This window comes from Mangifera indica, chromosome 19 (assembly GCF_011075055.1).
Source record: "Mangifera indica cultivar Alphonso chromosome 19, CATAS_Mindica_2.1, whole genome shotgun sequence".
In the NCBI taxonomy this organism is placed as follows: domain Eukaryota; kingdom Viridiplantae; phylum Streptophyta; class Magnoliopsida; order Sapindales; family Anacardiaceae; genus Mangifera; species Mangifera indica.
The window spans coordinates 5,179,958-5,205,569 of NC_058155.1; the positions used below are offsets into that span (position 1 = coordinate 5,179,958).

The following is a 25,612-nucleotide window of genomic DNA, read 5'->3' on the forward strand; positions in this document are numbered from 1 at the left end:
TAAAATGAATAATAAATTATTCCAACCAAACTTAATAAATTTATTAAAAATCTAAACTTTTTAATACCTTCTGTAACACTGAAGTTATAGTTGGAGAATTCGCAAGTGAAGCTATATCAAATACATTTGCTTTCGGGACCGACTGCATTCAAATACAAGAATTGACTAAATGAGATGATATATTATTTCAATTGTAGTTATTAAATTTCTTGAAAATTCAATTACCTGCTCCTGGTCCTCGTATGTAGGGATTTCAACAACATCATCATTAGTGACCTCATCATCCTGAGAGACAATATCGATCACCTATTTTCCTTTGCTTGGAGTGTTGAGATAGACCAAACGGAGATTCTATTGTAACAGGAAAGAAAGGGTAAACGACTGTTGAACTTAACAAATGTAACAATTAATAGATGAAATTTCTGACACTTCACCTCAACCTCCTCCCAACTCGATACTGGAGCATCTGCATGTGGTGATCAATTGATATCGCCAATATCCTATGACAACATTAACATTTAATATTAGGAAATCAAACTATTGAACAAAAAAACAACAAAGTATTCATTACATAATGTACGTACCTCTAATGTCGAAATAGACGTCACAATGGGATCTACAATCGGTGTAGCCGTAGAAACGTCAGGCCGCTGGCACAATATCGATAATAACAAGTTTAGAGAAAATCAAATCGTAGATGTATAAATGAGATATAATATTGTATATCCATGTTATACTAACTGGAATAATCACAAAAGGTGTAGACGGAGAAGACCTCATGTGAAGTGATCCATCGTCACCGACATCCTGTATCAATATTAGCAATTAATATTAATTAATCAAGGAGTTATATTTAACGGGATTATTAGATGTACAATCAAAGAATCCAATATAACATTTATTTTAAAAGGACGTTACAATTACTTGAACCATCGTAGAAGGTGTCATCAAGAAAACCTCATGCGATGATATATAATCATCGATATCAAGAGTCAATATCTGATCTTCTCGGGATGGTCTCTCATCAAACAACTGACGCTGTAATAATTTTAACAGATTAAAATTTATTTCGAAAATAACATTCTTAAAACACTTGAAACAATTAACACTTATATCGATAACAAGTGGAGACGGGAATGTCAGAGCCCCTGTCGATAGTCTATCACCATCGTCCTAAGAAGACTATAATAACATGTACAATTATTATAAGGTTACAGATGATTGCGTATATAAATAGATGAAATATCTTATAAAGTATTAACTTTTTTACCTGTCCGACAGTATCTGTATGGTGATGAGAGTGTCTGGCCTCTGTATGAGTCATCGTATCCACTATACGACTCAATCTATCCTCCATCAGAGTCATCCTACCATCAATGCGACTAAACCTATCCTCCATCCTAGCCTCTAACTTAGTAAGTCGAGTTAAGATAAGATTTCTCCATCGAAGTGATGAATGGAGAAATCTGGTCCAGTGACAGGAGGATTATCTGATATCTGCTCAGTGGTAGGGGGCATATACACAGGATCCGGTGATATGTGCTCGGTGGTAGGAGGCATAGACATGGGATCTGGTGATATGTGCTTGGTGGTAAGGGGCATAGACATGAGATCCGATGATATATGCTCGGTGGTAGGGGGCCTAGGCATGGGATCTGGTGATATAAGTTCCTTGATAGGGTCGTTAATAAGGCACGTGGAAGGGGGCTGAACACGAGCATCAACAAGAGAAAGAGCAACGATCAGAGAACTAACGTCATAAGGACTCGATGATGCATCTCTTGACGCCAAAGAAGATCGACTATCTAACACTCCTGTATATTAGACGATATCCTCATACCACTTTGTATCTCTCTCAACCGGAGATAAATCTAATAGAAAATTAACATCATCATACAAAATATTTATTTTCAGTATTCATTATTGTTATATCCAGAGTATATGTTAATGTTTAATAAATTAGTACTTATTGTATCTCTAGTGAAGATAGTTGAGATAGAATCCCATCCCGAAATTTTCTTCATGTGCCATCTCAACATTCGGGCGGCTCCTACAATCGGCGACATATCTACCCATCGAAATAACGAGTCCAATGTCTCATAAATCCAAAACTACAATATCAATATAAATCGGTTATTGTATATATTTACAATCATATTAAACTAATTTTATTTTAAACACAAATTTTTTGTTTGAATTAATAAATACCATAATTATTTGAAACGCTAGTGGAAATCTCATGATGCCATACTGCTTAAGCTGGTTTTCCTTTTTCTTTTTTAGGCTGAAATCTATAGAAATTCGAGAGATGTTATCTCATATAGAGCGATATGTTATCTGCCACACTCGTACTCCCCACGGGTATGCATTAAATCCATCAAAATGATCAGCTAATTGTAATATCTTTTGGGGAATTGTTTTTCTCAAATCACTCCCTAACAACCCTATGTGAAGATAAAACAACAGTGCTAACTTCACTGCATCAGTGTCATCCTCCCTCCATAGTCTCTACTAGAAAACACGACTCAGATCAGCATATGTAACTAATTTACACTCGTGAAAATATATTTGAAGGATCCGATCTGTGGCCTTCAATGGAATGTAGAGGTCGATATCTACCAGATGACTGAATCGAAGGCCTGTCATAATAGCAAACTCATATGCACTGAATCTGACATCTACATCATTAACCTGAAACCATAACTCCTCTCCTGAGGTCACCTTATTTACCGCTTGAAGGATGAAGGAATGTATTAGAACCTCATTAAATCGACTATCCTTCAAGTTCAGGAAGTGTCTGAAACAGGTACGCCGAAACATTTGTAATTGCCTCTCTGTTAATAATTTTTTGATCACGACTCCCATATCTCTATATCCACGTATAGTAACTTGAGCCTTGAAGTGTTTTTCAAGAGGAAATCGCAATTCATCTTTGCTTTACAGCTTCTTGTATGAAAATTAAATTACAATTATATTAAATTTATATAAATTTTAGAGAATAAATTATTCAATTCTATACATAGAGGCCTTATTCGAAAAAACAGATATCAAATTCGAATTCGACACGTCAAAAAACCTTAAGATGGATAAATTTTAATTTGATCCCATATGGAAAATATCAAAAAAGCCCTAAAATTTAATATAATCGCATTCTGCCCCCCTGATTCCAACCACAGGAAACGCATGCTGGATAACTCTAGAAAATCGTAATTTGCCCCCTCCATGCGAATTCGCACGTCAATCGCACGAATTCGGGGGGTTGATTGTAATTATGCAAGTCCACAAAGTTTTCTAATTTTTATTATGCCTTACCACACGATGAAAACGAGCAGTTTCACCCCCCAACCACATGATTACATGTAGTCCACGAAGTTTGAAAAGTGTAAAAAACAACCCTGTCTTCAACAATTCTCACCACACGAATTCGTGTGGTCATTGTGCCATTCGCGTGGTGACTACCTAATTCGTGTGGCCACATTTCACCCTCCAAATCTACACCTAATATAACACAAAAGCCCTAAGAATATTCATCAAAATCACAAAGAAATCAAGCATTTTCGTCAATCATACCAAATTGAAACCCTAATGCTAAACTGGGTAATTTCACATCAAATCGCTCAAATCATCAACCAAAATGCATGAAGAGATGACAAGGGTTGTTTTACTAACCTTTTTGTCCATCTTCATTGCCAGAAACGTCGCAAAAATCGTCGGAGAAAATCCATGTTACCGAGTACGCGAAACGCGCATTCGAAAATTTTGTTTTCGTGTGTTTGGCTGAATGCGCGTGGTTAACGCCCGTTTCGTCTCTGAGGGGCAAATTCGTCTCTTCTGAATTTTGAGGCATTTTTGTTTAACAGTGAAATCCAGGGATAATTTCGTTTTAGTGCCTTAATTTTGGGGTAATTTATTAATTTCCCTTTTTACAGCGCATTTCCTTTGGTGCATGCAAGAAAGTTAATTTGAAACAAGTAAAAAAAGGTTGGCTAAAATAATTTAGTGTAATCAATAATGGGTAATTAACATTGTCCCACCCAAATTTTGGTGCAAAAACCCTTTTCCACCCTTAGCATTAATTGCATTTTCCCACCCAAAACACCAACTCAGTTAATCGAAGTGGTACAGAATAATGGGTAATTAACATTTTCCCACCCAAAACACTTAGTTAGTAGAAATAGTACACTAAAATATACAATTACTATAATACCCTTTTGGGCTTTTTATTATTTTACATTCTTATTAATATAAATTTACTAAAATACCTTTAATTTGTATTTTACTTTCCTAATTTATCCTTATATATTATGTTTTTTTTTATATAATTAATATAATGACTTAAATTTCCTTAAAAGAGGTATTTATTAGAAATAGGTATTATTAGAATAAATATTAAATTTGTTTAAAAAATTAAATTCATTAAAAATTTACCTTAAAAAGTTTATATGTAAATTTTTATGTCTATTTTAATTAATATCCATTTTTTACTTCTGTTTTTTTTTTTAAATTAAAACATGTTGTATCAAACTAATCAACCAACAATTTTACCGGCCAGACCCATCTCGGGCCGGGCTTTTTCAATAGGGGTCTTGTCGGCCTTTGACAGCTCTAATTCCATCCCACCAACAACTTTAACCAAAACCCAAAATAAAAATGAGTTTGGGTTTCAGTGTTGGACTGTTACCGAGTCCATGTCCAACACCAACACAGATTTCTTCAACTCGTTAATGCAGGCAAAATCCATACGAGGCCTAATCCATCCCAATTCCAGTTCAAAGCGTGTTTTTGTTTTTGGAAAAACTACAATGACTTATAAACTTAAAAATATGAAGATTATTTATTTGTTACCATGTCAAACTTGTTCTATTTGCACGCGGCAGGGATGGCAAGAAGCGGCTGTGCCTTCTCTAGAGTGATGCCAAATTTGTCTTCCATGTCCATTTCTTCCGGCGTAATGCCATCTTCAAGCTTCCAATCAAAGGCGTGAAGAAGCGAGGCCAACATTAAACGTAGCATTCTGATTGCCAGTGGCAATCCAGGGCAGATTCGTTGTCCCCCAACGAACGGAATGAGTTCGAAACTTCTGCCTTTGACATCAACATTGGACCACAAGAATCTTTCCGGGAAAAAGGTATTGGGGTCATCCCATAAATATTCGTTTCTGCCAATTGTAAATGCATTCACTAAAACTCCGGCATCCTTTGGGATTGTGAAGCCGTTGATTTCCACGTCTGTGGAGGATTTGCGGGGAATCAAAAAGGGAGCTGGCGGATGCAATCTCAAAGTTTCTTTGACGATTGCTTGTAAGTAAGGCAACTGAGTGATGTCTGATTCCTCAACTGGGTTCCCCTTGCCTATAGTTTCCTCCAGCTCTAACTGGGCTTCTGATAAGGCTTCAGGATTCTGGAGGAGTTCGGCCATTGCCCATTCCAGTGTGTTGGAGGTTGTGTCAGTACCGGCAGCAAACAAATCCTGAAACAAAGAAATAATATATAACACCTCATCCCAGTGTAAAGAGATCCTAGGACTTAAAGTAAGAACAATACTATAAGCACTTTTAAGCATAAAAAATACAAGCTAAATTAAAGAAATACAAACCAGAAATAAATGCCTAATATAATCTCTGTTGGTAGCTTCAGTTTTGTTTTCCATGATGTTGAGAAGAGTCTCCAATATGTCATTGGTTTTAACATAACCAGGGACTTCTCTAAGCTTCAAGTGCTGATCAATTAGGTGATCAAGGAGCTCCAACATCATCCCAAAGTGAATGGTCAAGCGACGTCTTATCCCCTGGGGATCAATCTTTTTCAGCGCAGGAAAATAATCGGCCACGTTTGGCATACCGGCTTCTACCACAATTCTCCACACGAGGTCCCTAAACTCTGATCTGGGTTCGGCCAAGTCAACGGAGAACATAATGTTTGATATCAAATTAAGACTAGTTCTGATAGCGGCTCGGCCGATATCTATGGCTTTACCGGCATGGCAATTTTCTTCAACATAAGAAAGGAGTTGCTACACTTTCTTGCGCCGGAGGTCTTGACTGGCGTCAAGTTTTTGAGTATTGAAAATATGCGAGTTGCTGATTTTCCTGAGAGTTCTCCACTTGGTGGAGACTGGAAGCCAAACAATGCTGAAGTCATCATGCTGATGAGCGAGAAGGGCGTCAGGAACGGAACGATTACAGAAAGATGAATCGTGAATTAGGACTTTTTTGGCCATGGATTCGGAAGAATTGACAATGGTGGTCAACTGGCCCAGTGGAAGACTCATAATGGAGCCATGAATCTTGGCGAGCTCCGCCATGGACCTGTGTGGTTTTTCACCAAGAACAAAGAGGTTGCCGATGATAGGGAGTTTGTTGGGTCCAGGAGGAAGCTTCCGAGAAGCTGGTTTGGTTCCTCCGAAAATGGAGTTGAGGGCTGTTATTGAAAGCCATGTGAAAGGAGTTGCCATATTATACAACAAAATATGGCATCCATTTTTTTCTTGCTTAGAGAAACACTAGATTAAATTAAATGGACGAGGTTTGATTATTTATAGTGATGAAAATTGTAAATCGAATTCTCTTACTTCACATTATTATTGTCTTTTGACATATTACAATCAGACGGTCATCAATCATCATCAAACAAGCTGGATAAAACAGCAAATTAACGATGGACTGTGTTTGGTCCTGTGGTACTAATAATTCGGCTTGGCTAGCCATGGCACATGGGGTTTGTGAATGGCCTAACTTGATATGGCAGGGGGCTAGGTCAGCCCGAAGCCCAGCTCGAACCCTTCTTTTTTTACCCGATTAGGAAAATTATAAATTGTGCTACACCGATAGGTTAAGTGGATCGTGCTTAGACTTGAAAACTAGATTTACAAGTCAGTTTAACATGGCCTGTCATTGTAGCCATAAATTTTTTTTTAAAAAAAATTATGATTACCTAACTGCTTGGAGGCCAGTGGCCGTCAGAAAAATTTACTTTAAGTAGTTTTAAGTCAGGTCGTTTGTTTTGGAATGAAATAAACTCATGTAATCACATCCCTTTTATAGAATTTTAAATCATATAATTGTTGGAACGGACGTTATCTTTAGTAGAATAATCATTCAACATTTAATTTATTTATATCATGACACGTTATCTTATTTATCCGTCTAGCACTTACTAAATGAGCACTCACCCCCAAAAATTATCGTTCAACTATCAAATTTTAAAGACTTTTTAGCTTGATCAAATTTTTACAACTCTACATGTCAATATAAACTCAACTTAACATAAAATGACAAAAATGATTTTGTTACGAACTTGTGGGAATTACATGTTCCTCTTTCTTCTTGTACTAATTTTATTTCATCTTGTATAATTAAATTTATTAACTGAGAGGCATGATTAACATGAAATAATTTACCATCAAAAGGTGGATTTAAATGTCACAACATTAACTAAATAATTTATCATCTAATAATGCATTATGAAATGTGATTGAAATATTTTTCTTTTTTTTTAATTATCAATAAATATGGGAGCTAATTCTCCATGAATGGTTACCACTATATAAACATTCTAAAACTTGAAATCCCAAAATTTTCTTTTGCAATTGCTAATTAGACTTAATATAATGATAACCTGCACAAATATATTGTAAATCTTGGATACTAGATATTTATAAATTAGAAGTCGTTAAAACAATTTCATTAATTTACTTAGTAATATTATATCTTAATGTGTTCCTAGAAACTCATTCAAAAGTAAGTTGTGTATTATTTTATATAAACTATTCTAAATGACCATCATCACTAAATGTAAAATGTTGATCAATTATGATAATATATATAGTCGTATAATTTCTCATGTTTTGTTAACTATATGTGAAATTAAATATCTTACTCATTACTGAAGTGGATGGACTAGCAGAAAATGACTCACATGTCTATCTTGACTATGTAAAAGAAATTTATTATTATCTTTTTAAGTGTTATGACATTTTTTTACAGTTCGTATTAATATGCCTATGAAGATGTTTAATACCACCCAAATGGACACATGTTAAACTAGATTTATAATGTTTGTACAACGTAGAATTATTTTACTACTAATATTTCATTTTGTTTGACTAAAATGTTCTCACAGTATTTATCAAAATAATGAAAAAGATTAAATTCATTTGAATTATTATCCAATTTGAAATGAATTTCAGAAAGAAAAATAACTGATTTTATTAAATAAATATTAAAATAAAATAAAAACAAAAATAATTGAGAAATTAAGAGAGATTATGCAAGCTTGACTTAAGAGTTGATAGATTGTGAGAGTAGAGTCCAATTCTTGTTAATGTGCATATCGAGCAGCTTCATGAAGGCGAGCAGCAAAATCATCATTTTTGGATTTTGTGTTATTTATGTATTTATGTTTCAATCATGCACTTCATGGATTTCAATTTGATCTCAGACACCGATTTGCATTAATGAAGGATTTCTTTATGCATTTAATATATTTATTAAGTTACACCTTTTTGCAAGCCTTAAGTAACTATTCAATATCATGCATTTAATTCTGCTGCTTTTAATTAAAAAAATCAAATGATACACGTCTCTTTGGCCTATATTTCGTATGAAGGTATATTTCTAAGGAGAGGTGTTACATATCCTATATTGTAAGTGTTATGAATAGATATCACGCTAATCCAAGGGAGAAACATTGATCAACCATAAAATTGATTCATAAATACTTGAGAAGATCTAAAGATTTAATTCGAAGTTAGGAATGCTTAGAGTTAAACATTCGTGGATACTAAAACTCTAATTTTTAGTCAAACATTGATAATAAAAAGTTTACATCATGATTCATTTTCATATATAATGGAGCTACGATTAGTTAAAAAAGTTTCAAACAATTAACCACAACTGACTCTACTATAGAAGCTAAATATATTATTATTTTAGAAGTAGCAAAAAATGTTGTATGAATGCACATGTTTGTATCTGAATTTGGTGTGGATCCAAATATAACTTATCCAATAACTATATTCCCTAACAATACTGATACTATTACATAGGTGAAAGAACCAAAGGCATATTAGAAGCCTAAATGTATTAAACGAAATTATTATATTTTGAGAGAATTTGTTGAAATTAAAGAGATTATAATATAGAAAACACCTCCACTGACTAAGGTCATAACATCGAAGTAGTTAGACTATTATATTGAGAAGATGGATATGAGATACAACAAATATCCGTTTAATAGTCCAAATTTGAAAATTATTAAATAGTCTTTTTTCATAGTCTCTCTAAATTTTGCGAGAGTTGACAAACAAATAACTGTTTATTATTTTTTTTTTTTTTTCTGGCGAGGGCAATTTTGAAGATTATTTATTTGCTAGCAACTCAAACTTCTTCAATTTGCACGCAAAGGGAATGGCAAGAAGCGGCTTTGCCTTCTGTGGAGTGATGCCGAACTTGTCTTCCATGTCCATTTCTTCTGGTGTAATGCCATCTTCAAGCTTCCAATCAAAGGCGTGAAGAAGCGAGGCCAACATTAAATGCAGCATTCGGATTGCCAGTGGCATTCCAGGGCAGATTCGCCGCACCCCACCGAAAGGAATGAGCTCGAAATTTCTGCCTTTGACATCAACATTGGACCCCAAGAATCTTTCTGGGAGAAACGTGTTGGGGTCATCCCATAAGTTTTCGCCTCTACCAATTGCCCATACATTGACTAAAACTTGGGCGTCCTTTGGAATTGTGAAGCAATTGATTTCCATGTCTGTGGAGGATTTGCGGGGAATCAAAAAGGGAACTGGTGGATGCAATCTTAAAGTTTCTTTGATGATTGCTTGTAAGTAAGGCAACTGAGTGATGTCTGCTTCCTCAACTGGGTTCCCTTTGCCTATAGTTTGCTCCAGCTCTAACCGAGCTTCTGATAAGGCTTTGGGATTACGGAGGAGCTCCGCCATTGCCCATTCCAGTGTGCTGGAAGTTGTGTCAGAACCTGCAGCAAACAAATCCTGTTGACAAACGAAGAATAGATAACACCTCATTACAGCGTAAAGATATCGTAGGACTTAAGAGTAAGAACAATACTATATGCACTTATAAGCATAAAAAATACAAGGTAAATTAAAGAAATACAAACCAGAAATAAATGCCTGATATAATCCCTATTAGTAGCTTCAGTTTTGTCTTCCATGATGTTGAGAAGAGTCTCCAAGATGTCATTGGTTTTAAAATAACCAGGGACTTCTCTCAGCTTCAAGCGTTGATCGATCATGCGATCAAAGAGCTCCAACATCTTCCCAAAGTGAATCCTCAAGCGACGTTTTATTCCCTGGGGGTCAATCTTTTTCAGCACAGGAAAATAATCGGCCACGTTAGGCTTTCCAGCTTCTACCATAATATTCCACACCAGCTCCTTAAACTCTGTGTAACATCCCATTCTGGAAACGGACCTTTAATGGTAATTGATTAATTTATTATTATTATTATTATTTTAATAATGATAACCATCAAATACAATTTGATGTTTATGAGAAATCATCATAAAATACTTATTGGAATACAAAGAAAATGTGCCAAAATGTCTCAAAGTAAAATTCAGTGAATATAAATAAATTGATGGTTCCGGAATCCATGGATTTCATAAAATAAATTATTGTGAAAATGATTGAAATATAAGTAAAATAATTATAGCCAAAGCGCAGTTCAACGTGCTGATCCACTTGCCTCCCTGCTTGCCTCGTTATTTTTCCTACCTGCAACACCCCAAAATAAATATATAAATTGTAAGATTCAGTAGACCTTTGTAATAAATCTGATATTTCATATGGATATTTTCGACGGAGTCTCACCGTCACATCCATCCCTGATTTCCTCAACTGGACACCCATCTCAAGTGCCTCTTACGTCATCATATTTAAGGGCGTTTATTTTAGTTTCATTATATATCCATTTTCACCAAATCCGAACACCCGTCTTAGGTGTCGTTCATGTTAACACCCTATGTCAAAATAAATTTTTTTCTTTATCTTCACTCGAAACCGAGACATATCATCTATCGGTTTGAACATACTCAAGGCTAGCACATGGCATCCCAACCCAAAAAGAAATAGCTTAAATGGTGCAAGTACATCTTAATTTCTGCGGGCGTGCACATAGCATATCAGCCCAATGCATGACTGGCATGCAAAGCAGACTTCAATTTCCATCCAAAAATTTCACCATACCATAACACTCCAGTTTCTAGAGATTTTATTCTGTCTGGCGTGCGCAACACTACTCGGCATCCTTGTTGCACGTCCGACAGGTGCACAGCCCATCCGACAAGTGCACAACACGGTGACAGTGAGAACATCACCAGAGGCGCTACACGTTCGACGTACGTGTTGTACGCCTTCTATATATATATATATATATATATATATATATATATATATATATATATATATATATAGGCACACATGCAAACCAACACCAGCACCCATATAATTATTAAATCCTTCAGAAATATCATCACACAGCCACGTAATACGTACGACCATTAGCAAATACATATACGCTTATAGCAATAAGAAAAATCAGTATCACCAAAACTGAAAGTGCAGAAAAGGAACAACTAAGCGCCTACGTTTCTTTCTGACATTCTTTCTCAGATTTTCTTTCTTTACATGCCTAAGCACCGAATCAGACTCCATCAATTTAAACAAGATTATTTCAATTATTATATTGCAATCCATCATCACCGCTTAATCAATTCCGAATTCACGATGCATTTGTATGTCTATCTCCTTTTATATATATACACACACACAAAACACACAAAACACACGTATATATATATATATATATATATATATATATATATATATATATATATATATATATATATATATATATATATATATATATATATATATGCAACAAATTATCAACTAGTTTTACAGTACACAAATTGCAACAGGGAAGGATAGATCAAAAGCCTACCTCTCCTCCGGCGATGACGTCCGTCTTCGCGTGGCAGTAATCCCTTCAAAGACCTCTTTTTCCGACCAGAAAACGGAAGATTCTTCTTTCTCTTTGGCTGCGTAAGAAATGGTTGTTGGCTATGTAACAATTATGTAGTAAGAATTCCTTTCTTGGTGCAAAGGAAACAAATAAGAAAACCCAACCGAGAGATCTTTAGAAATCTGTCTCTTTTCTTTTATACTGCTCTCCCTCCGAAACGTCTTCCAGGAGAATTATATCCAGCAGGCGTTACTCAGTCTAACATAATTGGCAGGAAGAGTGCGTTACGCCTGCTCACAATTGATGGGAAAAAGGATATGCGTTTCCCATATGCAATCTCTTACCTAAACAAGCGTCTTATATATATATAAACATATATATATTTATATATATTAATTCAAACATTTAACAAAATGACTAAATTGCCCTTTTATTAATTTAGGAATATTACATTTCTCCCCCTAATAAGAATTTCAGCCTCGAAATTCACTCAAATAGTTTAGAAAATCTCTGCCTCATATCTTCTTCTAACTCCCAAGTAGCCTCTTCGGCCTGGTGATTTTGCCATTGAACCTTGACTAAAGGAATCTGTCGATGCCTAAGTATCTTAATTTGTCGATCCACTATTTGTGTAAGGCGCTCCTCATATACCAAATTGGCTGCTAACTCAACGTCTTCTATTTTAACTACTTAGGATGGGTCACCAAGACATTTACGCAACAATGATATATGAAACACATTATGAATACGTCTCATGTTTAGTGGCAATGCAAGCCAATATGCCACCTTACCAATCCTCTCAATAATTTCATACGGGCCAATATATCGCGGTGCTAACTTTCCTTTTCTGTCGAATCTCATAACATGTCGATATGGAGCAACCTTGACAAACACATAGTCACCAACCTCAAACTCCAAGTCACGTCTCCTCTGATCGGTGTAGCTCTTTTGTCGATCTTGGGCCTGTTTTATCCTTTCTCAGATCAACCTCACCTGATTAATCATTTGTTGGGTCATCTCAGGCCCTAAAGCGCTAGCCAATTCATCTCTTTCTCCAATTTCATCCCAATGCAATGGTGATCGACATTTCCTCCCATAAAGGGCCTCGTATGGGGCCATTTGAATAATTGTCTGATAGCTATTGCTGTAGGCAAACTCTATCAGAGGCAAAACATTAATCCAACTCATCCCATGATCTAGACAACATGCCCTTAACATATCTTCAATTACTTGATTAACCCTCTCTGTTTGACCATCTGACTGGGGGTGATATGTTGTACTAAAAGATAATCGAGTACCTAATGCCTTCTGTAAACTTGGCCAAAAAGCTGAAACAAGTCGTGTATCCTTGTCCGACACGATCCTCCTTGGCACTCCATGAAGTTTGACTATCTTTCTTACGTAGATTTGTCCTAATTGATCTGTGCCCATATTATCTCTAACCGAAATAAAGTGTGTCGACTTAGTCAGTCGATCCACAATAACCCACAAGGCATTGAATTCACCTCTAACCTTTGGTAATCCCACCACAAAGTCCATTGAGACCTCCTCCCATTTCCACTCGGGTATGGTTAAAGGTTACAACAATCCAGAGGGTCGCTGATGCTCTACCTTAACCTGTTGACAAACCATGCACTTTGATACAAAATCTGCTACTGCCTTTTTCATACCAAACCACCAGTAAATTCTTCTCAAGTCCTGGTACATTTTCACACTCCTAGGGTGAGCAGTGTAAAGTGTAATATGTGCTTCAGTTAGAATTTGAGTTCTTAAGTCATCATCTTGAGGAATGCATACACAATCTCTGAATCTTAAGACCCCATTAACTACTCCGAAGTTCGATTCAAGTCCTTCAGCAACCCTTTGTATCATTTGTGCACACCACTCATCAGAAGTGTAACATCCGAATTCAGGTGTGTCAGTAAACTCCACTTCCAAAATTACCCCTAGAGTTGATTTTATAACTTGTGTAAAGAAATTGCAAAAGAATCATAGAAAACTACTAAATGAGCAATATTTTTCAAAGGGGGTAAAATGATCATTTTATAAAGATTCAAGGGACAAAGTGGGAATTAAAATTGAAGGGCACACTTGAAATTATATGGTGGTGCTAAGGGTTTTTGGTAATTGGCTAAGGATAAAATAGTAATTTATGGAAAAGATTAAGGGCAAAATGGTCCAATAGGCTTATAAACTTATGCCTATTCATTTTCTCTCCCATTTTGCCGAGAACTGTAACACCCCAGGTCCAATAGCCCGGCCCACTGTTAAGATATTGTCCACTTTGGACACACAGTCCATCATGGGTTTGCTTCTGGGCTTTGCAACCCAAAACGCGTCTTAACAGTTAAGGAGCTCACAGACTATTTAACCAATACAATTCTCCCACCACTAACCAATGTGGGATCCAAAGACAGAGCACACACAGACCCAGCATCTCTCCCGTGCTTTGTCGATGTGGGATTCGCCTAAGGGTATCACATACACCCCCCCTTACGGGACTCAGCGTCCTCGCTGAGGTTTGCCCCACCATCGTTCAAGAGGACACGCGAAGTTGCTCTGATACCATTTGTAACACCTCAGGTCCAATAACCCGGCCCACTGTTAAGATATTGTCCACTTTGGACACACAGTCCATCATGGGTTTGCTTCTGGGCTTTGCAACCCAAAACGCGTCTTAACAGTTAAGGGGCTCACAGGCTATTTAACCAATTCAATTCTCCCACCACTAACCAATGTGGGATCCAAAGACAGAGCACACACAGATCCAGCATCTCTCCCGTGCTTTGTCGATGTGGGATTCGCCTAAGGGTATCACATACACCCCCCCCTTACGGGACTCAGCGTCCTCGCTGAGGTTTGCCTTAACAGTGGGCCGGGCTATTGGACCTGGGGTGTTACAAATGGTATCAGAGCAACTCCGCGTGTCCTCTTGAACGATGGTGGGGCAAACCTCAGCGAGGACGCTGAGTCCCGTAAGGGGGGGTGTATGTGATACCCTTAGGCGAATCCCACATCGACAAAGCACGGGAGAGATGCTGGATCTGTGTGTGCTCTGTCTTTGGATCCCACATTGGTTAGTGGTGGGAGAATTGAATTGGTTAAATAGCCTGTGAGCCCCTTAACTGTTAAGACGCGTTTTGGGTTGCAAAGCCCAGAAGCAAACCCATGATGGACTGTGTGTCCAAAGTGGACAATATCTTAACAGTGGGCCGGGTTATTTGACCTGAGGTGTTACAAGAACCTCCATTGTTTTTTAGCTAAAGCTTCCCTTAACCAAAATTCGTCCAAAAACCTAGCTAAACCACCTAATTTCCAATGCCTCCAGTTATAAAAAATGTAGATCTGTCAATTCTGATCAGTTTTAAGGTAAGAAATTTAAATTTTAAGATATGTCAAGTTTAGGGTTTTGATGGATGATCATATTTTTGGTTGATTAAGGTTGCCAGAAAGAAGAAAAGAAGGTGAATAAGCTTAAATCATCTATTTAGCAAATAAAATGTAAGAATTTCATACTTTACATACTTGAAGTAAATTTGAGTTAGGTTATTTAAATAACCTTTACTTACATAAGTGTGTAAGGTATTAGAATTAAAGTGATTTATGCTTAAAAGGATAAAGAAATTCATTAGGATTCTGGATGTAATTTTTGGCCATAAGGGTAAAAAGGTAATTTTGGCCATAAGGGCAAAAATGTCATTTTATGTGATATAGGTTAATTTTGCTTAATTATGTGCATAAAATGTGTGATAACCCTTATATTAAGCCTACATTGTATATTTTGAAATTAATTAAATGTATGAGATATATAAATGCATGAGAGGAGAATATGATATTTGATAAGGAATGAAAAGAATAAGAGAAAACAATGAATGAGCATATTTCATATTATGATTATATATGCATACATGAGAAATCATAGCATATGCATGATTTAGACAAAAAAAGAAAGAGGAAAAATATTTTCTAAGTCATGCATACTTTTAGAAAATGGAAAATAAGTATTTTTGGTTTTATAATGACTCATATGATACAAGAAAGCAGAAAACATACTAAAAATCCTTACACGCCAGCTGTACTGTGTGGACAGCAAATAAAATAATCAGTTGTACTGTGTGGACAACCAGCTGTATTGTGTGGACAACAAATAAAAATATTAGCTGTACTGTGTGAACAGCAAAGAAAAAATATCAGTTGTACTGTGTGGATAGCAAAGAAAAATATCAGTTGTACTGTGTGGACAACAAAAGAAAAATATTAGTTGTACTGTGTGGATAGCAAAGAAAAAAAATATATGCGTGTAAGAGAGAATTATACTTTGTATGGTGACTGCAAGTACTGTCATATGTAGTCGAGACCGATCAATGAGAAAGAGAGAGAGAAACAAATTAGTAAATATTTTATGAAACTCATTTGCATTAAAACTATGCATACAAGCCTGTGTGGCTGATAAAAAGTTGAGAAAGATGTACGATCAGAAAATAGAAATGTCATGGCACTCATACATGCATAAATCATAATGAGTGAATCATATCTATATAGTAAAGAAATGAATAAATGTGTGAAAGAAAAGAATTATGATACGTGTTAAATGCGTATTCTGTGTCAATTATTTTGTGGTAAATAGCTCAGACACGCTGAGTATGGAAAATATTAGTACTGGTATAAAATACTTTGAGTATTGAGTATGATTTTTTTACTGAGCCATAGTCGCTCACTCCGTTTAATTTAATATTTTACAGTTAAAGAAATACAGCAAAGGTTCCCGGAGAGCACTAATGAGACATGAGACTGAGGGATGAAGGCACCATATTGTTGTTGATTTATATGTTTTGATGTATATGTGAATATATGCATATATATATACTTGATGTAGATATTGGTGGATATGTATATATTTTGTTTCCTATATCTATATATATATATATATGATTTTGTATAGCTATATCTATATATATGTATATGTATATATATATGGCTAGTTATGAAAATTGATTATAAAGTTCTGTGGGTGATAATTTTTATAATAGTTATTATTATGTACTTATTTTTGTAATTGTGATTAAGTTGATAAAAATCCAGTCGGTTGGTAGGACTGTTTGTGTGAATTGTTAATTGGGAGTGTTACAGGGCATAATTAAAAAGAGAAAAAAATTTCCCGGGCCCTCTAAAATAGGGGAACTCATGCCGTTTTTCTGTAACACACCCAATGGTTATGAGAGGTTACAAGAACCCTGCCTAACTTTGATTTCATCTAATAGAGTTGATCTGATATCCAATCCAGCCAATAACCCTGTGACCAACTCAATTTGCTTGTGAAGGATATCCCGTTGTAACTCAGGGGATATAGCCATGTGAGACAACATTACCTTCCTACTTAAAGCATCGGCTACTACATTAGCCTTACCTGGATGGTATTTGATGTCCATGTCATAATCTTTAACCAATTCTAGCCATCCACGTTGTCGCATATTCAACTCTTTCTAAGTGAAGAAATATTTCAAGCTTTTGTGATCAGTGTACACGTTCGTTTTCACCCTATACAAATAATGGCACCAAATCTTAAGAGCAAATACCACTACAGCCAACTCTAAATCATGAGTTGGATACCTGTTTTCATAATCCTTTAGTTGGCGGGAGGCATATGCAATTACTTTGCCCCTTTGCATCAAGACAACTCCAAATCCTTGATGTGATACATCTGTATATAGGTCATATTCCTCACCATCAATTGATAAAGCCAAAACTAGAGCCGTAGTCAATCTTTGTTTCAAGGCTTGGAAACTATCCTTATAATTTGAAAACCAATAAAAGGGAACATCTTTACGAGTCAATTCCGTCAATGGTCGAGTTAATTTGGAAAATCCCTCAACGAACCATTGGTAATAGCTAGCTAACCCCAAGAAACTCCTAACCTCCTTAGCTGATCTTGATCTTTGCCATTCCATCACAGCTTCCACTTTACTTGGATCTATGGAAATACCATTAGCTGAGACCACATGTCCTAGAAAGATCACACGATCCAACCAAAATTCACATTTAGAGAATTTGACATATAATTGTTGATCCTTTAGTCTTTGCAAAACTAATTTCAGATGTTGCTTATGATCTTCTCGAGTCTTGGAATATACCAAAATGTCATCGATAAAGACTACGATGAAACTATCCAACTAATCTTGAAACACCCTGTTCATAAGATCCATGAAAATTGCTAGGGCATTAGTTAACCCGAAAGGTATCACCACGAATTCGTAATACCCATATCTAGTTCTGAATATAGTTTTTAGGATATCCTTTTCTGTAACTCGAACTTGATGATATCCAAACCTCAAGTTTATCTTTGAAAACACTGTAGCTCCTCTCAATTGGTCAAACAAGTCATCGATTCTTGGTAGTGGGTATTTATTTTTAATAGTCACTCAGTTAAGCTCTCTATACTCGATACACATACACATTGATCCATCTTTCTTTTTTACAAAGAGGATTGGTGCACCCCATGGTGAATGACTCGGTCGAATAAACCCACTATCAAGTAATTCTTGTAGCTGCTTCTTTAATTCTTGAAGTTCTGCTGGGGCCATACGATAAGGTGCCTTCAATATTGGTGTTGTTCCTGGGGCCAACTCGATGCTGAACTCTACCTCTTTTTTAGGTGCTAGTCCTGGCAAGCTATTAGGGAACATGTTTGAAAACTCACAGACCACTGGAGTGTTTTCCACACTTAGAGTTGACTCAGAATTAGATTTATCCACCACATGTGCTAAATACCCAATACATCCCTTACTCAACATTTTTCTAGCTATGATACTGCTAATCATCATGCTTAGTAGTCGACCTTCACCAAATGAGAACTTATCACCATTATCCAAGTTGAACTTGACCTTCTTTTTCTTATAGTCGATCTTAGCCCTATACTTGCTAAGAAAATCCATTCCCAAGATCATATCAAAATCAGACATCTCAAACACGATCAAATCTACTATTAATTCCCAGCCTTTTAACACCACTGTCTGATGTAACAACATACTATCACTTAATATATTGTCACCATCTGGCATTTCGATGCTAATATAGTTTACTTTTGTGGGCTTTAGTCTTATTCTCTCAACTAATCCTTGAGCTATAAAACTATGTGTAGCACCTGAATCAGTCAAAGCATACAAAGGAATAGTATAAAAATGTAACTGACCCGTCACAGCTGATGGGTGGGCCTCAACTTGTGTCTGTGCAATGGTATATACCCTGGCTTATCCTCCACCTGTAAAATGCTCTGGTCTTGCTGGAGTCATACCAACTCTAGTAGAGTACTCTCTGGCAAAATGCCCTGGTTATCCACACCTGTAACAAATTCTTTGACCAGTCCTGTATTCACCCGGGTGCTTGTGACCATATCTTTGACATGTGAGAAATTCCTCTTGATGGGGCCTTTTGTCTCTATCACCTCTTCATAGCCCTTTCAACTCAAAGATTCTTTTTCCTCTTCGGTCTTTGTTTCTACTAATTCCCTCATTGGTCATCTCTCTTGGAACTACTCTATGACTAAACCCTCTGTCTATTATCTGCGAGTCCTTTTCTTGATTTATACGTTCCAACATAATCTCTGCCCGTATGGCCCTATTTAAAGCCTCAGAATAAGTAGTGAGGGCATGCTCCCCCATCATCACCTCTTTAGCAATGCTAGCTCAGAGTCCTTGAATAAACATCTCTATCCTACCTTGAACCGTACCAGTTACTCTTGGGGCATACACAGCAAGAGCATTGAATCGAGCAGAATATTCTCGAACTGTCATGTTACCCTGTCTTAAACTGAAGAACTCCTGAGTCTGAGATCTCATAGAATCTGCTAACCTGTACTCTTCATCAAACATCTGTCTGAAATCGACCCATGACATACCCTCTACAGTCCTAGTGGTACACATGAGTCTCTACCAAGCCTTGGCATCCCCCTTGAGTAAATATGTAGCATACCTCACTTTTTCCTGATCAGTCATAGTAAACATGGCCATAGCCTCCTCCACAGCCTCTATCCATTCGAGGGCCATAATTGGATCCGTGGTACCCCTGAATTATGGCGGCTGATATCTACTTGCTAATCTATAAATTGGGTGTGTTTATCCCCTCATGTCAACCATCCGTTGGGTTGGAGGCTGAATCGGCTGCTGAACAGGTGATTGTTGAACTGTAGCCATGGGTGCCTCAACTGAATGCCCAACACTAGCAAACAATTCTCGATGCTCTCTTAACACCTCTTGAACAATATTTCTGATCTCGGATACCTCAACCATCCTTGGTGCTAGGTTCAGGGCCATTGTTGGTTCTGGTGCCTCTGAATGGCTTTCCTCTGGGATGGGAGTACTCAATCTGCTAGACCTTCTCATATTCTTTATATTTTTGCAAAACCACATAGCAATTTGAATAAGGTCTATCAATAGCTACAACAAGTATTTACTTACAGAGGTTAAGCCGTGGGAGCGATCAACTCTGCTTTAGCTACTAAAATGTTATGAAGGAGATCATTTTCAAAACCCTTTTTTTTTTTTGGGTCCCAAAACCATGCTCTGATACCAAAAATGTAACGTCCCATTCTGGAAACGGACCTTTAATGGTAATTGATTAATTTATTATTATTATTTTTTTTTTAATAATGATAACCATCAAATACAATTTGATGTTTATGAGAAATCATCATAAAATACTTATTGGAATACAAATAAAATGTGCCAAAATGTCTCAAAGTAAAATTCAGTGAATATAAATAAATAGATCGTTCCGGAATGCATGGATTTCATAAAATAAATTATTGTGAAAATGATCGAAATATAAGTAAAATAATTATAGCCAAAGCGCAGTTCAACGTGCTGATCCACTCGCCTCCCTGCTTGCCTCGTTATTTTTCCTACCTACAACACCCCAAAATAAATATATAAATTGTAAGATTCAGTAGACCTTTGTAATAAATCTGATATTTCATATGGATATTTTCGACGGAGTCTCACCGTCACATCCATCCCTGATTTCCTCAACTGGACACCTATCTCAAGTGCCTCTTACGTCATCATATTTAAGGGCGTTTATTTTAGTTTCATTATATATCCATTTTCACCAAATCCGAACACCCGTCTCAGGTGTCGTTCATGTTAACACCCTATATCAAAATAAATTTTTTTCTTTATATTCATTCGAAACCGAGACACCTCATCTATTGGTTTGAACATACTCAAGGCTAGCACATGGCCAAACTTGTCTTCCATGTCCATTTCATCTGGTGTAATGCCATCTTCAAGCTTCCAATCAACGGCGTGAAGAAGCGAGGCCAACATTAAATGCAGCATTCGGATTGCCAGTGGTATTCCAGGGCAGATTCGCCGCCCCCCATCGAAAGGAATGAGCTCGAAATTTCTGCCTTTGACATCAACATTGGACCCCAAGAATCTTTCTGGGAGAAAAGTGTTGGGGTCATCCCATAAGTTTTCGTCTCTACCAATTGCCCATACATTGACTAAAACTTGGGCGTCCTTTGGAATTGTGAAGCAGTTGATTTCCATGTCTGTGGAGGATTTGCGGGGAATCAAAAAGGGAACTGGTGGATGCAATCTTAAAGTTTCTTTGATGATTGCTTGTAAGTAAGGCAACTGAGTGATGTCTGCTTCCTCAACTGGATTCCCTTTGCCTATAGTTTGCTCCAGCTCTAACCGAGCTTTTGATAAGACTTTGGGATTACGGAGGAGCTCTGCCATTGCCCATTCCAGTGTGCTAGAAGTTGTGTCAGAACCCGCAGCAAACAAATCCTGTTGACAAATGAAGAATAGATAACACCTCATTACAGCGTAAAGATATCGTAGGACTTAAGAGTAAGAACAATACTATATGCACTTATAAGCATAAGAAATACAAGGTAAATTAAAGAAATACAAACCAGAAATAAATGCCTGATATAATCCCTGTTGGTAGCTTCAGTTTTGTCTTCCATGATGTTGAGAAGAGTCTCCAAGATGTCATTGGTTTTAAAATAACCAGGGACTTCTCTCAGCTTCAAGCGTTGATCGATCATGCGATCAAAGAGCTCTAACATCTTCCCAAAGTGAATCCTCAAGCGACGTTTTATTCCCTGGGGGTCAATCTTTTTCAGCACAGGAAAATAATCGGCCACGTTAGGCTTTCCAGCTTCTACCATAATATTCCACACCAGCTCCTTAAACTCTGTGTAACATCCTATTCTGGAAACGGACCTTTAATGGTAATTGATTAATTTATTATTATTATTTTTTTTTAATAATGATAACCATTAAATACAATTTGATGTTTATGAGAAATCATCATAAAATACTTATTGGAATACAAAGAAAATGTGCCAAAATGTCTCAAAGTAAAATTCAGTGAATATAAATAAATTGATAGTTCCGGAATGCATGGATTTCATAAAATAAATTATTGTGAAAATGATCGAAATATAAGTAAAATAATTATAGCCAAAGCGCAGTTCAATGTGCTGATCCACTCGCTTCCCTGCTTGCCTCGTTATTTTTCCTACCTGCAACACCCCAAAATAAATATATAAATTGTAAGATTCAGTAGACCTTTGTAATAAATCTGATATTTCATATGGATATTTTCGACGGAGTCTCACAGTCACATCCATCCCTGATTTCCTCAACTGGACACCCATCTCAGGTGCCTCTTACGTCATCATATTTAAGGGCGTTTATTTTAGTTTCATTATATATCCGTTTTCACCAAATCCGAACACCCGTCTCAGGTGTCGTTCATGTTAACACCCCATATCAAAATAATTTTTTTTCTTTATCTTCATTCGAAACCGAGACATCTCATCTATCGGTTTGAACATACTCAAGGCTAGCACATGGCATCCCAACCCAAAAAGAAATAGCTTAAATGGTGCAAGTACATCTTAATTTCTGCGGGCGTGCACATAGCATATCAGCCCAATGCATGACTGGCATGCAAAGCAGACTTCAATTTCCATCCAAAAATTTCACCATACCATAACACTCCAGTTTCTAGAGATTTTATTCTGTCTGGCGTGCGCAACACTACTCGGCATCCTTGTTGCACGTCCTATAGGTGCACAGCCCATCCGACGAGTGCGCAACACGGTGAAAGCGAGAACATCACCAGAGGCGCTACACGTTCGGCGTACGTGTTGTACGCCTTCTATATCTATATATATATGTATGTATATATATATATATAGGCACACATGCAAACCAACACCAGCACCCATATAATTATTAAATCCTTCAGAAATATCATCACACAGCCACGTAATACGTACACCATCAACAAATACATATACGCTTATAGCAATAAGAAAAATCAGTATCACCAAAACTGAAATTGCAGAAAAGGAACAACTAAGCGCCTACGTTTCTTTCTGACATTCTTTCTTAGATTTTCTTTCTTTACATGCCTAAGCACCGAATCAGACTCCATCAATTTAAACAAGATTATTTCAACTATTATATTGCAATCCATCATCACCGCTTAATCAATTCCGAATTCACGATGCATTCGTATGTCTATCTCCTTTTATATATATACACACACACTCGCACACACAAAACACACGCATATATATATATATATATATATATATATATATATATATATATATATATATATATATGCAACAAATTATCAACTAGTTTTACAGTACACAGATTGCAACAGGAAAGGGTGGATCAAAAGCCTACCTCTCCTCCGGCGATGACGTCCGTCTTCGCGTGGCAGTAATCCCCTCAAAGACCTCTTTCTCCGACCAGCGAACGGAAGATTCTTCTTTCTCTTTGGCTGCATAAGAAATGGTTGTTGGCAATGTAACAATTATGTAGTAAGAATTCCTTTCTTGGTGCAAAGGAAACAAATAAGAAAACCCAGCCGAGAGATCTTCAGAAATCTGTCTCTTTTCTTTTATACCGCTCTCCCTCCGAAACGTCTTCCAAGAGAATTATATCCAGCAGGCGTTACTCAGTCTAACATAATTGGCAGGAAGAGTGCGTTACACCTGCACACAATTGATGGGAAAAAGGATATGCGTTTCCCATATGCAATCTCTTACCTAAACAAGCGCCTTATATATATATAAACATATATATATTTATATATATTAATTCAAACATTTAACAAAATGACTAAATTGCCCTTTTATTAATTTAGGAATATTACACTCTGATTTGGGATGGGCCAAATCAACGGAGAACATAGTGTTTGATATCAAATCAAGACTAGTGCTGAAAGCGGCTCGACCGATATCTATGGCTTTACCAGCATGGCAATTTTCTTCAACATAAGAAAGGAGTTGCTGCATATTCTTGCGCCGGAGGTCTTGATTGGCATCAAGTTTTTGAGTAACGAAAATATGTGAGTTTCTGATTTTCCTGAGAGTTCTCCACGCGGTGGAGACTGGAAGCCAAACCATGCTGATGAGCGAGAAGGGCGTCAGGAACGGAACGATTACAGAAAGATGAATCGTGAATTAGAAGGACTTTTTTGGCCATGGATTCGGAAGAAATGACTATGGTGATCAACTGGCCCAGTTGAAGACTCATAATGGAGCCATGAGTCTTGGCGAGCTTGGCTAGAGACCTGTGAGGGTTTTTTACCAAGAGCTAAGAGGTTGCCAATGATGGGGAGTTTGTTGGGTCCTGGAGGAAGCTTCCTAGAAGCTGGTTTGGTTCCTCTGAAAATGGAGTTCAGAGCTATTATTGAAAGCCATGTGAAGAGAAGCCATATTATACAGCTAAATGTGACATCCATTTTTTCTTGCTTAGAGAAACAATAGATTAAATTAAATGGACGAGGTTTGTTTGATTGATTATTTATAGCGATGAAAATTGTAAGGCCAAAGGATCTTATGATTTTATTTTTCTGCTGGGCTGCTGCCCTCAGGTCATTGGGTGGCTATGTGGCAAGGGGCAACGATTCCTTATCCAAATTATGAATTATTTTGACTTGTTTCATTTCTAATTCAAACCATTCACAAACCCCATGCCTAGGGCATCGGTACCAAAAATAGTCCCTCATTAATTTGTTGTTTCTCAGGCGTGTTTGATGATGACCATTTGATTATGATAGATTAAATTAAAAGATAACAATTACATTTAGAAAGAGAATTCGATTTACAATTTGGCCAAAGGACTTATTCCCACCCAAAGGACTAATTTTACAAACCTTTATAAACCTTTTAACCTAATCAAATTTTTACAACTCTAAATATTACTATAAACTCAGCTTAACATAATATAGTAAAAATGACTTTATTATACGCAACTAAGTGTATAACATTATTTCTTCTTGTATAATTAAATTTATTAAATGAGAGACACATGCAATATAATTAAATTTGAGTTAAAAAGAATATTTAAATTCCATCTGATTCATGTCTGCAAATGTATGTACCACATCATCGTTAATTGAGTCTAGCTTCAATGTACGGGACCTACTTCACGCAACTAACACCATTACAGTCTCTTTCAATTTAATTTTACGTCCTTTTCTCGTCAGTGGGAATGCCCTTGAATAGCTCCTTATCCCACCTGCCCAAAGGGCTGGGTTATGACTGAAGTGAGTACAGTTTACCTTTTTTTGACCTTTTTTTTTTTTTAA

The 25,612-nt window shown here is 36.6% G+C and overlaps 1 protein-coding gene and 2 pseudogenes across 1 annotated transcript; all 3 read right to left on the bottom strand.

Annotated features, from left to right (window-relative positions):
- Positions 1–4,860: 4,860 nt before the first annotated feature.
- LOC123202841 lies at positions 4,861–6,460 on the bottom strand (annotated as a pseudogene).
- A 2,706-nt stretch (positions 6,461–9,166) lies between these two features.
- LOC123202820 (geraniol 8-hydroxylase-like) lies at positions 9,167–10,416 on the bottom strand. Its single transcript, XM_044618969.1, has 2 exons — positions 10,125–10,416; positions 9,167–9,996 (listed from the first exon to the last, which is right to left on the bottom strand). Exons 1-2 carry the CDS (start codon positions 10,380–10,382, stop codon positions 9,358–9,360), a joined length of 897 nt encoding a protein of 298 aa, XP_044474904.1. The 5' UTR covers positions 10,383–10,416; the 3' UTR covers positions 9,167–9,357.
- A 10,535-nt stretch (positions 10,417–20,951) lies between these two features.
- Positions 20,952–24,825, bottom strand: LOC123202821 (annotated as a pseudogene).
- Between the last annotated feature and the right edge of the window lie 787 nt (positions 24,826–25,612).

What these genes read in the sequence shown, in the direction of transcription:
- LOC123202820 (XM_044618969.1), bottom strand. Translation starts at nt 10,382, where the DNA reads ATGGTAGAAGCTGGAAAGCCTAACGTGGCCGATTATTTTCCTGTGCTG. An exon ending in ATATCAGGCATTTATTTCTG is followed by an intron (nt 9,997 to 10,124) that starts GTTTGTATTTCT and finishes GTTTGTCAACAG; the next exon opens with GATTTGTTTGCTGCAGGTTC.